The sequence below is a fragment of the Nelumbo nucifera genome, chromosome 1, assembly GCF_055504915.1.
Source record: "Nelumbo nucifera cultivar China Antique chromosome 1, China Antique-T2T, whole genome shotgun sequence".
NCBI classification, from domain to species: Eukaryota; Viridiplantae; Streptophyta; class Magnoliopsida; order Proteales; family Nelumbonaceae; genus Nelumbo; species Nelumbo nucifera.
The window spans coordinates 162,309,136-162,323,768 of NC_142649.1; the positions used below are offsets into that span (position 1 = coordinate 162,309,136).

At 41.0% G+C, this 14,633-nt stretch overlaps 1 protein-coding gene across 1 annotated transcript in view; it reads right to left on the reverse strand.

Moving 5' to 3' along the window:
* The window catches only part of LOC104610077 (myosin-9-like), a 49,773-nt gene that overhangs the window by 16,954 nt on the left and 18,186 nt on the right, over positions 1–14,633 (reverse strand). Inside the window, exon 25 of the mRNA XM_010276556.3 lies at positions 4,481–4,620. Within this exon, the coding sequence (XP_010274858.1) occupies positions 4,481–4,620 (140 nt within the window). The remainder of the gene's footprint in view (positions 1–4,480; positions 4,621–14,633) is intronic.

Consider the following 14,633-nt stretch of genomic DNA (forward strand, 5'->3'; position numbering starts at 1 on the left):
CAAGTTGGAAATAGATATTTATCATTCCCAACTTGGATAGGTCTGCCTCTAACTTCTTCCTTGGTACAACCTTGGTTAGGATATCTGCGAGCTACATGTTGGATGTGATATACGGGAGACACACTTCCTATGATGAGACCCTCTCTCGGACAAAATGTCGATCAACTTCGATATGCTTAGTTCTATCATGCTGCACCGGATTGTGAGCTATATTAATAGCCGCCTGATTATCACAATACAGCATCAAGGGCTTCTCATAATCAATACCCAACTCTTCAAGTAGTGATCTCAGCCATAGGATTTCAGTCACTCCGTTAGCCATTGACCTGTATTCAGCTTCGGCACTAGAGTTGGAAACAACACTTTGTTTCTTACTCCTCCAAGAGTCAAGGTTACCTCCCACAAGGGCACAATATCCAGAGGTAGACCTCCTGTCATCAGCACTCCCAGCCCAATCAACATCTGTATAGACCTCCACCTTCATGTGATTATCGTTCTTGAACAGTATACCCCTACCCAGGCATCTCTTCAAGTATGCTAATATTCTCTCTGCTGCAAGAAGATGAGTAGTTCTAGGGGAATGCATGTATTGGCTGACAACACTAACTGCATAACTGATATCTGGCCGAGTGAGGCAGAGATATAGGAGCTTTCCAACCAATCGTTGGAACATAACTTTGTCTTCAAGAGGCTCCCCGCCCTCTGCACTGATCTTGTGATTCTGTTCAATGGGTGTATCAGCAGGCTTGACACCTAACTTTCCAGTTTCCGCCAATAGATCTAGAACATATTTTCTCTGAGAGATAAAGATCCCTTGTTTAGATCTAGCAACTTCAATACCCAAAAAGTACCGTAGTGCACCAAGATCTTTCACCTCAAACTCTTGATGAAGGAGATGTTTGAGGGACTCAATCTCACTACTATTATTTCCTATCACTACAATATCATCCACATATACAACAAGCAGGGTCAAAGAGGAGTCCACCCTTTTAATGAACAGTGTATGATCTGACTGGGCCTATACATAACCGAATTTTCCAAGGGCTAGTCTGAATCTATCAAACCAAGTTCTAGACGACTGCTTTAATCCATACAATGCCTTATTCAGTCGGCAAACATTCTTACCTGTCTCTGTATCATAGAATCTAAGAGGCAACTGCATGTAGACCTCTTCCTATAAGTCTCCATTCAAAAAAGCATTTTTAACATCCATCTGGAACAAGGGCCAAGAATAACTTGTTGCAAGGGAGCCATCAACAAGTAGTCTATACCATAAGTCTGGGTGACCCCTTTGCAACCAGCCGGGCTTTGTACCTTTCAATGGAGCCATCAGCATTATGCTTCACAGTAAATACCCATCTACATCCAACTGGCTTCTTTCCTTTGGGTAGGTCAACTAGCTCCCAAGTGTTATTTTTCAACAGGGCATCCATTTCAACTTGCATTGCATCTTTCCACTCTGGAACTAATAAGGCTTCTTGCACTGTTCTGGGAATAGGGACATTGGCAATGGAAGTGAGATAGGACCTGTAAGAGGGAGATAGGCGATCATAGGATAAAAATTGGGAAATGCAGTGAGTTGTAGATGTGGTGCAATGTCGTTTCCCTTTACGAACGGCAATAGGGAGGTCAAGGTCATCCGCAGGAGGGGAAGTGGCAATAGTGGAAGGTGTCTTAGTGGGCCTTAGGACTGTAATACCTAGATCTGGAGCCGTAGAAGGAACTAGAGCTGGCCTGGACTGCCGATTACCGGGATCAACCTGCCTGCATCGCCTGTGATAGACTTTCAACTCCTGACCCCTCTAACCACCCTCACCATTACAGCCTTCATCATCACCCAATGGAATAGGTAAAGGAACAGCCTTAGATGTGTTAACCCCACTTTCACTGCTCTCCCCCTGAGGAAAAAGACCCAAATCCCCACTCTCACTGCTCTCTCCCTGAGGAGAAACCCTAGGATAATAGGGTGTCTCCTCAAAGAAGGTGACATCCATGGAGACAAACTTCCTCCTGGAAACAGGATCATAGCAGCAATAACCCTTTTGAGTTTGTGCATAACCGAGTGCCTTTTGTGCCTGACGAGGATGTTGAATCAGTATTCATAGCCACATGAGCATTACCCTTCTTATTTCTCAGTTTTGCTGGGACCAAATGAGGGTGTAGCTTCCAATAAGTATCTTTTGTATGCTTTGGTTTCTTGCAATGTTCACATACCAGATCCCGTTTGTCTTCCTTCTTCTTGTCCCTTTCTGTATCCCCCCCTGACTTAGGTTTAACAGCTGCCACGACTGGGGAAAAGGGCTGAGGTTGCATCATAACTTTCCTCCCGGTCTCTTCACTATGCACCAGGGAGTATGCTTGAGGGTCACACTATCTCTGGTCAGTATCTGTTGCCTCACAATGTCATAATCTGAATTCAGGCCAGCCAGAAATTCAAATACCCTATTTGTCTCGACTTGCTTTCTATAAGTCTGTGCATCTTTGGGACTTTCCCACTCAAGAGTCTCTAGATGATCAATTTCATGCCATAGGGATTTCAAGGTAGAGAAGTAGACAAAAACTGGTTTCTCTCCTTGTTTAAGACTATTCACTTCACACTTCAGTTCATAGGCTTTGGCAATGTTAAGGGGTTGGGAATAGGTTTCTTTCATAACATCCCATATCTCCTTGGTTGTCTTTGCCCACAAGTAATTTTGGCTGATATGTGGCTGCATAGAGTTACACAGCCATGTCATAACCAAGTAGTTCTCTTGAACCCACTTGGTATACATTGGATCCTCCTTGGAAGGTTCTTTCACATCTCCCAAGAGGTAACCTAGTTTTCCCCTTCCCCCAATAGCCATCATGGCTGATTGAGCCCATTCCAAGTAGTTTGACTCGTCAAATCTCATAGTTGTAATCTGAAACCCAGTTTCAGATACACTACCATAACTGCTGTTCCCAAAACTACCTTCTCCCTGATTTTTAAACTCCATTCTTGGTCAAGAATCAGTAGTTACAAACTATTAGGGTTACTACAACAGAAAACAACACTTGAGTAGTCGATCACAATCAGAAATCAATATGGAATCAATGCAGATCTGATCTGAAACCAATCTGTAATCACGGTATATGCATGAAACTAGTGCAGGTCTGATCTGAAACCAATCAGCAATCACAGTATATGCATGAAACCAGTGTAAATCTGATCTGAAACCAATCGGCAATCACAGTACCAAGCAGTCCGTACAAGTTTTCACCCCCTAAAAGAGCTCGGAACCAAGAGACAGGTCTGAAACCAGCTTAGAGGGCAATCTGAGATGCTGGAACAGAATTAGGGTTTTAATCGTAGGTCTGAAATAAGTGCTCAGCCGCACTTTCCAAGGGATATGTGAAACCCTAAAAACTGATCACCTCTGAGAGAAAACCCTTAAAACGAACACTTTCCAAGAAGATAAAAAAGTTCAGCCCAACAGTTAGGTCTTGCCGTAGCGTTAATGTCAAACCCTAGAATAGATCACCTCTGAGAAAAAACCCTAGAACAGTTCGGCTGCTCCTTCTAGATAGGTCCAACCTATCTTGACTGATAGCAATCTCTAGAAAATAAATAAGACTTACCCAGAGAATTCTGTTCGCTACCTTCCAACATTGCCTGAACCCTAGCCTTCTCTGATTCTTCCTGATTACCAACACTCTGCAAGCCGTGCCAAGTCTTCGAACAGCTGCTAAACTCTTCTGGTAACCTCCAAGAATCAGCCAATGAACACTTCTTTATAAACTTCCAGCCCTAGATAGTTCTCATGTGGTCGGCTGGACTAGACTCACATGAGAAACCCTAGATAGGCTCTGATACCAAGTAGGCGATCAAGACTACAATCAGCCTTGAATCCTAATGGATTTCAGATTAGAAAAGGTAGAGGAAAAGTAAGAAAAAGAAAAGAGAGGAGAAGAACAGGAGAACACAAATGTTTGAAAGGAGGGACAGATTCACCAATTGATCTGCCGCCGCAACTCTCTTACTATTTATAGGTTATGTTCAGTACATAGAGGAAATGACAGATCTGCCCTTAATACTTACATGACAAATAAAGCAAATAACAAACTGAAATAAATAACAACTGAAATAACAATCCGACCACCAACTAACACAGTGGGGACCACAGCTGTGAGGCCCACATCAGTGTTCTCTACACTTCTCATCTTACACGTAGTATAATTGTAAGTGCAAATATATCAGTAGCAGATACGTTTTTGTTAAAATAAAGATCACATATCAACATAGCAGCTTTGCTGCCCCTCTCTGGTAAGCAATACATGTATTATGCTAATAAAACCATGAAACAAATACAATAAATAATATTCTAACATATTGAAGGATGTAATCCAGTTAAATTAAGAAATCAACAATAACAGAATAATATTATCATAGATCTATACTATGTACTCCAAATAGTTGGATAAATCTCACATGAGGGTAAAGATTGTAACAAGATTATATTACCTGCTTAAAGATTCCTGAAGCTGATTAACTTTTCCTTCTGTTTCACTCAACTTCTTCTGTTTTTCTTCACTTGATTCTTGAGCTTCAGCACATTTCTTTTCAAAATCATCAGCCCTTTCCTTTTCTGATTGCAACAAGTCCTGGGAGGGATAAACCCCAAGTCAATATCAACCAAAATAAGATCAAAGGAATGCCATGCTGGGAAGCATATTCTCTGGTGAAGATAAAAATGCCAAAAAGAGAAAAAATCCTGCTCATGATTTGATAAGTTGCTGATGGTACGTGAACCACTGAAATGACTATAACTTAATTCCATTTGGTGGTGTCAGCAGTCTTCTTCTACCAACTTTGAAGAGCAGCAAGATGTTTTCTGATGGTGTCTATGAATTGATACTTGGCTCTGATACCAAGTAGTGATTTCGACGTTAAAGAATAATAGAAAAGGAAGAAAGAATGAGAGAAAGAATTAGGGCACAAGAGTGTCAGATCCACGCCACACGAAATACCTTTATATTAGATCTCAATAATGTAGGTAAAATTACATTAGCACCCTCCATTAGTTGGAAGACAACGATCTAGTGTAAAACACCCTATGCTAACATCCCTAAAACATGATAAATATTCCTTCTTAATGAAAACTCTTATCCTTTCAAAAAAAAACACAAAAAATGTAAAGGGTACAATGAATCTTGGTGCTGAAAAACACTTGAACAATTCAACAACACACATATTCAGGATGAAGTTCTATGGTGTATTTTTTTTGTGGATGACATTGTTTTAATTAATGAAACTATGAAGGATTAAAAGCAAAGTTAAGCTTATGGACAAATGCCTTAGAAACAAGAGGTTTTAAAATAAGGACTAAAATAGAGTATATGACATGTAAATTTAGTAATAATAGGAGTGTAAATCAAGGTACACTTAGGATTAGGGACCAAGGGATAACTCAATGGGACCATTTCCAGTACCTTGGTTCAATAATTCATAACAAGGTAGAGATTGAGGAGGATGTCACCCAAAGAATTAGGGCAGGATGGGAAACATGGATGGGTGCATCTGGGTTTTTATGTGATTGGTGAATACCACTTAGATTAAAAGGAAAATTCTATAAAACAGTCGTAAGGCCATGTTGAATGGAGCAGAGTGTTGGCTGGTCAAGAAACAACACGTCCAGAAAAATGAATGTAGAAATGCGAATGATAAGATGGATGAGTGGAAAATAGGATTATGAATGAAGTTATCCGTAGGAACGTAAGAGTAGCTCCGATAGGTGATAAAATGAGAAAGAGAGTAGACTAAGATGGTTTGGAAACGTGCATAAAGACCATCAACTGCGCTAGGTAGAAGAAGTGATTCGTTATACATTGAAGGGGCTAGAAGAGCTTGAGGTAGAACAAGGACATGGGTAGTAGTAAGAAGTGATTTAAACACTAATAATTTAATAGTGGATATGGCTTTAAATAGAACGGATTGGTGAAATAGGATTCATGTAGCCAACCCCATATAGTTGGGATAAGGCATGGATGATGATGATGAATTCAACAACACACATCACCAAGGATCTTCAACCAAAACAAATGTTCAGATCCAATGTTTCTCTAGATATTTGAATTCTTCCTAGTAACATTCAAAACAAGTGTGCCCTTGGAATCAACCCCAAAGGACATATAACTCAAGAGGTTTTAATTTCCATAGTAATAATAACATCTCCACCAAATACCAGTCAATAGACCATGAACTGACACCCTAAAGTAGGGCAGGTATAAGTTCAAAAAACAAATTGGTGCTTATGGAAATGTCTTCTGGGAAAAAAATTAATTTTTGCAATTTACTCCAAAGGAAAAGAACTAATTGGTGCTTATCCCCTCATGGTGTGTTATGTGTAAGGCTAATGGAGAAACTTTCTTTCACTTATTCATCTCCTACCCCTTTGTAACTTTTATTTGGGAGTGGTTTTTCCTGTTGTTTGGGTGCAGGTGGTCTCTCCTGATTAATGTGCAAAGCTTGTTTGCTTCTACTTTCTTGAGGTGGCCAAAGAAAAGGGGTCGAGTGTTATGGAAATGTGTTAGCGTTGCAGTGGGCTGGACCATTTGGGAAGAAAGGAATTCAAGACTGTTTTCAGGCAAGGAAAGAACCAGAGAGGTTGTCATTGAAACCATCATGGTGAGAGTGGTTCATTGGGTTAAGTCTATGGAGATGTCAACTGATTTCTCAACAGGTGACATCATGAAAAATTGGAAGTGGCTAGTTCTGATTGTCATAAGTCCAATACTAGCCCTACTTAGCCCCCACCAATGAGTGACCATATCAAGTTGAACTTTGATGGGAGTAGTGTAGGTAACCCGGGTCCCTTTGGTATTGGAGGGGTGTTTAGATTTAGAGATAGTGAAGGCAGAATTATTGGTCTATTTTCAGGCCCAATTGGAGTAGGTGACTCTTTAAAGACTGAGGTTGTGGATGTCATGGAGGAACTGCAAAAGGCAAAGGACATGAAACGTAAGAAAGATGATTATAGAAGGTGATTCAAAGCTATTAGTAGAGTGGTTGCAAAAGGAAGGAAAGGGATTTGGGTTTTTAATAATGAAAAGAAGAGATTCAAGTGGTTGACACAAAATATGGATATGAAATTAAGTTGTATCAAAAGAACTACTAATGGGTTTGCCGATGTATTAGCAAAACAAGGGGTGGGGAGAAATAACTTGTTTTGGGTTCAGTTGTAATAGAAAATTTCTTTGTGGAGAGTTAAGAAGTTAATCTCTACCATCCATGTAATTATTTTTTTTATATTTGTAGAGAACATTGATGTGGGCCCCACAGCTGTGGTCCCACTCTGTCCGTAGGGTAGAATTTATCTAGTCACAGCTGTGGTTATTTTGCTGTTCTGTTATTTCTAGTTTCAGTTTTATATTGGCTGTTATTTGTTAGCAGTTATGATGTAAACACCAAAGGCAGATATGTCTTTTCATGTAACTAGCATAACCTATATATATTAACTTAAAGTGGCGGCGGCAGAATATTGACATTCTGTTCTTCTCCTCAAAATCTGTGTTCTATTGCTCTTCCATCACTCTTCCTTCTACATCTTCTTCACTTTCTCTTCTCATCGAACCTGAAATCTCTTAGTGATCAAGACTGAATAGCAGTCTTGAAAACCTACAATATTTTAATGAAATTCTGTTATTGATCAAAAAAACTTCCTACCTTTATAAAAATTTGTAGGTGATCAATCAATGTCTGAGTGCCACCTAGAAAACAGCCCCTAGTGGCCACAATCAAGATTGAAGCTGATATCTGATATTTCTTGGATATTTTTTTAGGAGAAATCTCTAGGATAACTTCATAGGCATCACAAAATTCTGAAGAATGCTCTAAAAGTCCTTAAAAAACAAGCAAACAAAAAATAATACAACTAAAAGCACATAATTATTATTTTTAGTAAAATAAATTACTATCAATAGTAAATTTTAGAATTTCTGTTTGTAGCACAATCATATCCAATAACTCCAAATGTTGATTGAAATCCCAAGACTCCAAAAGCCAAAGAAGAACTAAATGAAGGTTGGCCAAAAACCTTCATCTTCAGATAAGAAGAAACAAATGGTAATCTGGGAACCACCAATGGGTGATTTTTTCAAGTTGAATTTTGTGGGAGCTATCTTGGCAATCCGGGTGCTGCTGGAATGGGAGGGGTGAGAAGAAATAGTGAAGGAAAATCGGTGTTCTTGTATTCTGGGCCTATAGGGCGAGGGGACTCAATGGGTGCAGAACTAAAGGCAGCTGTATTTGGGGTCCAAAAGGCATGGAGATAGGGATCGGGAAGTTAGTGGTTGAAGGAGATTCAAAAGGTGATCATTAGCTGGCTGAAAGATAACAATAAAGTTCCATGGTATTTCAGAAATGAGGCTAAGAAATTTAAAAGATTTTCAAAAGATATGCAGGCGAATATGCAATGGGTACCTAGATCAGTAAACAGCTTAGCTGATTATTTTGCTAAGCAAGGGGTCAGTAGAGGGAATTGTTTTTGGGCTCATCTGTAACTGTAAGAATATGGTATTGCTATTATCCTAAGAGTTTGAGGTAGCTGAGGCTATTCATATTATTGTAAATTTTTTCCTGAATTAATAAAAGATTTTTTCTGTTACTGATAAAAAAAGGTTGGCCAAAAACAATTAATATTGTTGTTGGAATAATTTAGTCAATTTAGTCCCTTATTCTGTCTAGTTTATTTCTGCTTTGTTCTGTTAGAAAACTTTGTCTTTTTTATTATGTTTATAAGATGTAAGTGTTACAAGTGTACAAGGGTCTTTTCCCTTACTTTTAAGTGATGCCCTATATATAATAACATACTCTGGTGCCGCCAGAATGTATTCTTCTCCCGAACTCTTTCTCTTCTCCTCTCCCCTCTCTTCTCTCTCATCTCTCCTCTTTCCTCTCGGTTCTTCTATTTCTTCTCTGTTAATATGGTATCAGAGCGATCCTATTGGGCTTGAGAGCAGATCGAACAAGATTTTTTCTTTCTCTTCCTCTGCTGTCTTCTCCAGACTGAGATCAAGAAAGCAACCTTCGACTGATACAGAAGACTTTTTTATCTGTTTTCCTTTTCCTCTTGGTCGTGTACCAAGAAAAGACCTATGAACTGAGACATCCGAATGCTGTAAGAGGGGCTGTGAAGTTCAGACCTCCTTTTCTGTGGATCGTGTGATCCTGTACTTAGGATGGAACATATGTAGGTCATGGGTGACCTGTTTTTTTGCCTTTTTTTTGAAGTGATGACACTGTTTATGATCTCTCCTCACAGCTGGTGTGTCTAGATGATCTGGAAGATCAGTGGACTATGACTATTAAGTCTGTACTGCACTGAAAGCAATCTAATTTGGTGCTGGTCTGTGTTCAGATTGTGTCCAGACTGGAGTGTGTGCATGTGGGCTGCACTTCTGGGTGTTTCTAGGACTTTTTTTGTGTGTGTGTGTGTCAGGAGAGATCTTAGGGTGTGTGTTAAAGTTGATTAGTGATCAGAATCATGTCCTCTGAAAATTCTGCAACTTCTGGGATTTCTGGATGTCAAAAAACAGAGTGAGCGGGGAGCTGGACATGAGCCTATGGCTGTAATTCCCTTTGATAGACTAAATTACCTTGAATGATTTAGGGGAATTAAACTCTACATTACTGCTAGGGGAAAAATAGAGTATATTAATGGTAAAGTGAAGGAACCCAATACTGGAAGTGCCGAACATGACAGATGGGACCAAGAGAATAGTATGGTGATGTGGCTCTTGATAAGTTGGTTTCTATGCTGCCACAAGTAAGAAAGACTTTCACGTGGGCTGAAACAGCTTGTGAAATATGGGAACAGGCTAAATCTACTTATTCGGAACAGAGGCACTATGCAAAGATATACCAACTGCAAGCTGAATCATCCACTTGCAAGCACGGGGAGAGAAGTCTCTTAGTGTATTACTCAGATTTGACAACAATTTGGAAAGAACTAGACCATTATCAAAATGTGGATCGGAAATGTGATGAAGATTGTTGGATTGAAGTCTTTGTATGTATGAGTATTCGGCTGATAAGAGTTCTTATTAGCCTATACTTAAGTTTAAGTTGTCCTGTACTGGGCCTTTGTTAATGGGCCTAATGTTTAATGTTTTAAGTTGTCTGGGTGTCCCATCACTAATCAGGGGCATTCTAGTAACTTCCTGTATCATTGTACTACATCATAATATAAATAATAGTACTGTCGACTGAGCAGGTGAGTTCGACATTCCTGCATCTCTTCTTCTTCTTCTTCTCTTTTCTATTACTTCGGCTACAGTAATTTAGCTTTCATGGTATCAGAGCATTAGCTTCTTCCTGGTTTCAGCCGGCACACACTCTCTTCTCTTGCTGTCTTTTCATCTTCTCTCTTCCTTTTCTGGGTTGCTGTAGTGAAGACCTAGGGGTGTAAGAGAGTAAAGCAAGTTCGAACCTAGGGTTTCTCTTGGTTGTAGGACTCAAGGGAAGTAAGACCCAGAAGTAGATGTCCTACTAGGTTATTTCCAGCAAATAGTAGCTATTTGGCTACTAAGAGAGATCTGTGTAGGGCAGACCTAGTTGAGGACTGATTTCAGCAGTCCTAACACTAGCCGAAAGGGGCTTAGCTACTTCTACAGTTACAGCTTCGGTGCTCCAGCAAGACTCGCACAGACTTAGCTTCTTCTACAGAGCCACTGTTCACTTGCTACTGTTGCAGCCTCGAACTGTTCACTCACTACTGTACCCGAACTGTTGCAGTTTTTTGGTTCAGCCCAAGTGAAGTCTATCTAGTGTTCTACCAGCACTGTGAACACTTCTACCATCATAGCAATGTGGCAAACAGCTCCAAGTTCAGGGTGTCCGAAACCCCTCACCACTGCTATGAGATTACCTAGGGAGCTGCCAGCTCCAGATTGTTCAGCACTGTAAACCCTAGTTGAGGACTGATGTCAGCAGTCCTAGTATTGGCCGCAAGGAAGGGCACTCTCTTTACAGTTGCAGTACTCAAAGTTCAAGTGGAGTCTGCATAGCACAATAGTTGAGAACCCTTAGCTTCAGGTCGGTTACCAGCCCAGAACTCCTTGCTTGCTGTTGTAACTGAACTGTTTCAGAACTGTGACAGTCTCGGCAAGTCTGAAACTGTGTCGAGTGCTGTCAGAACCTGCTGTGATCATTTCAGCTAATCAGATCTGCTCCAGAACTGGTTCAGAACCTTCAGAACTGCTTCGGCTAGTCTTAATCAGTGTCACCTACACAGTGGCTGCAGTCAAGATGTCTTCAATACCCAGAGATGTTTCTTCTAGAGATAACAGGCCTGCGGCAAGTGGGAATTTTGTCGCCAGCAACAATGATGACAACTCACAAAATACACCAACAGTGTCTTCTTCTCCTATGGGACAGGTTATTGATTCCTCAGGAACTGGTACATTGGGCTTCACTGCTAGTGAGGTTGAGATCCTTAGTAGGGCATTAGCCCGTCTAAGAAATAATTCTTTTGCTTCTACATCTCTTGCTAGATCAGGTACAGCCTCTGCCTTCAGTGCCACTGGCTCTATTGACTCTACTTCTTGGGTTATTGATTCCGGTGCTACTGACCATATGACACATATGTCTTCCCTATTCTCTTCATATCATTTGTTGTCTGGTCAGGATAAGATGAGAGTTGCTGACGGGTCTTTCTCCACTATCTCTGGAAAGGGAATTGTTGACCTAAGCAAGGACCTCTCTCTTAAATCAGTTTTACATGTTCCCAGTCTTACCTCAAATCTCTTGTCTGTTTCAAAACATACCAAAAATTTGAACTATAGTATAACCTTTTTTCCTACTCATTGTGTCTTCCAGGACAGATTGACAAGGAGAACGATTGGGTGCGGTCATGAGTGTGGAGGCCTCTACTACCTTGATGCAGACATCGGCTCAGCCTTACAAGCATCTGCTGCTAGTAATCCGGAAAGTGTGGAGTCAATAGCTAAGCTGCATGTTTGGCATGCTAGGCTAGGTCATGTGTCTTTCTTCTCATTAGAAATGTTGTTTCCCGAATTGTTTAAGGGCATTCCAAGTCAGAGTCTAACCTGTGAAGTATGTCAAATGTCAAAACAATGTAGAGCTGTGTATCCAATTTCCAGCAATGAAATTTGTTCTCCTTTTGATTTGGTTCATTCTGATGTCTGGGGCCCTTCACCCATTGTTTCCTTTGATGGCTTCCGGTACTTTATCAGTTTTATTGACCACTACTCTCGTTGTACATGGATCTACCTGTTAAAAGGACGGGATGAAGTACCACGGATAACCATGGCATTTTGCAAGATGATTGAAACACAGTTTAATAAGAAGATTAAGCAATTCAGGTCAGACAATGCTGCTGAATACTTTGAAAAATCCTTGAACTTATTCCTGGAAGATGCTGGCATACTACATCAGTCATCCTGTGCTTATACTCTTCAGCAGAATGGAGTTGCTGAGCGCAAGAATAGACATCTATTGGAGACAACTCGAGCCTTACTATTCCAACACAAAGTCCCCAAGCAATACTGGTCTCAAGTTGTACTTTCTGCATCATATCTGATAAACCGGATGCCATCTAAGGTGTTGGGTATGAAAACCCCTTTCTCTGTTTTGTGCCCCACTCTTCCAGACTTTCCCCTTCCTCCTCGGGTCTTTGGCTGTATATGTTTCATACATGTGAAGGATCCAAAGAAGACTAAGCTAGATCCTAAGGCTACAAAGGGAATATTCTTGGGGTACTCTCCTACACAAAAGGGTTACAAGTGTTATGACCCTTTCTCCAAGAGAAAGTATGTCACCAGAGATGTGGTGTTCTTTGAGTCTCAACCCTATTTTCAGTCTTCTCAGAATCCTCTTCAGGGGGAGACTAGTGGGATGGAAGAGGATTCTCATTCTCCCTCCTTTTTTGTTCCCCTATCTACCTCAGGTCTTCCATCCTCTCCTCCTACTCCTTGTTGTGACATTCTGGGTCAACCCAGTGAGGCTCCCACTGTGCCGATTACCTCTCCTGATGTTGCAGATGTTCTTGAAGGCTCTAGTAGGCAACAAAAAGAGATACTTACATACAACAGAAGAAAAAGGGGTCCTCAACCTCATGACAGCAACCAGTTGGACTCGGATCAATCTGTCTCTACAATCCAAGGTAATTTCAACTCTCATACTTCTGATTTGGATCTTCCTATTGCTCTCCGTAAGCCTATCCGCTCTTGCACCACCCGACACCCCATTGCTGATTTTGTTTCTTACTCACATTTATCTCCTGCCTATCACTCATTTGTGTCTGCTCTTTCCTCTGTGCGTGTTCCTTCTAGGTACTCAGAGGCCGTGTCTGATCCAAGGTGGAAAGAAGCTATGAATGAAGAGATGAAAGCCCTAGTGAAAGCAAGAACTTGGGAATTAGTGGATCTGCCAGAGGGGAAGACCACTGTTGGGTGCAAGTGGGTGTTTACTGTAAAGCACAGGGAGGACGGGTCCATTGAAAGGTACAAGGCCAGACTTGTGGCAAAGGGGTTTACTCAGAAAGAAGGGATTGACTACAAAGAAACCTTTGCCCCGGTAGCAAAGCTCAACACAATTCGGGTTCTATTGTCACTAGCAGCAAATTTTTCATGGGAACTTCATCAGCTGGATGTGAAGAATGCATTCTTAAATGGTGACCTTCATGAAGAGGTATTTATGGAACCTCCACCAGGCTATGACTTCAGTAGAAAGGTGTGCAAACTGAGGAAAGCATTATATGGGTTGAAGCAATCTCCCCGTGCATGGTTTGAGAAGCTCTGTGGGGCCATGAAGAAAGTGGGGTACACTCAGAGTGGTGCAAACCATACCTTGTTCATAAGGAGACAGGATAGCAAACTTACTGCACTCATTGTTTATGTGGATGATATGGTAATTACCGGGAATGACTTGGAAGAGATAAAAAGACTGAAGGAGTTTCTAGCTTCTGAATTTGAGATCAAAGACTTGGGTCATTTGAGATATTTTCTTGGGATTGAAGTTGCCAGGTCAAGAGAGGGAATCTACATATGTCAACGGAAGTATGTTCTTGACCTCCTAGAGGAAACAGGCATGATGGGGTGCAGGCCAGCAGATACTCCAATGGAACAGAACCATGGCCTGCAGGAATCAGTAGGGGAGGACTACTATGATAAAGAGAGATACCAAAAATTGGTAGGGAAGCTGATATACTTATCCCTCACTCGGCCAGATATTGCTTATGCTGTGCATGTTGTCAGTCAATTCATGCACTCTCCAAAGATTCCTCATATGAAAGCAGTTGAAAGGATTCTCAGGTACTTGAAGACTTGCCCAGGGAAGGGAATTCTCTTCAGGAAAAACAATAGAATTGAAATTGAAGCCTACACTGATGCAGATTGGGCTGGGTCTGTTGGAGACAGGAAGTCAACCTCGGGTTACTGTACATTTGTGGGAGGAAACCTGGTCACATGGCGCAGTAAGAAGCAGAATGTAGTGGCTAGATCAAGTGCAGAAGCAGAGTATCGAGCTATGGCCCATGGGGTTGCTGAACTCTTATGGCTCAGAACTCTTCTTAATGAACTTGGCATTAAAGCTGCCATCAACATTGCCAACAATCCCGTGCAGCATGACAGGACAAAACATATTGAGATTGATCGGC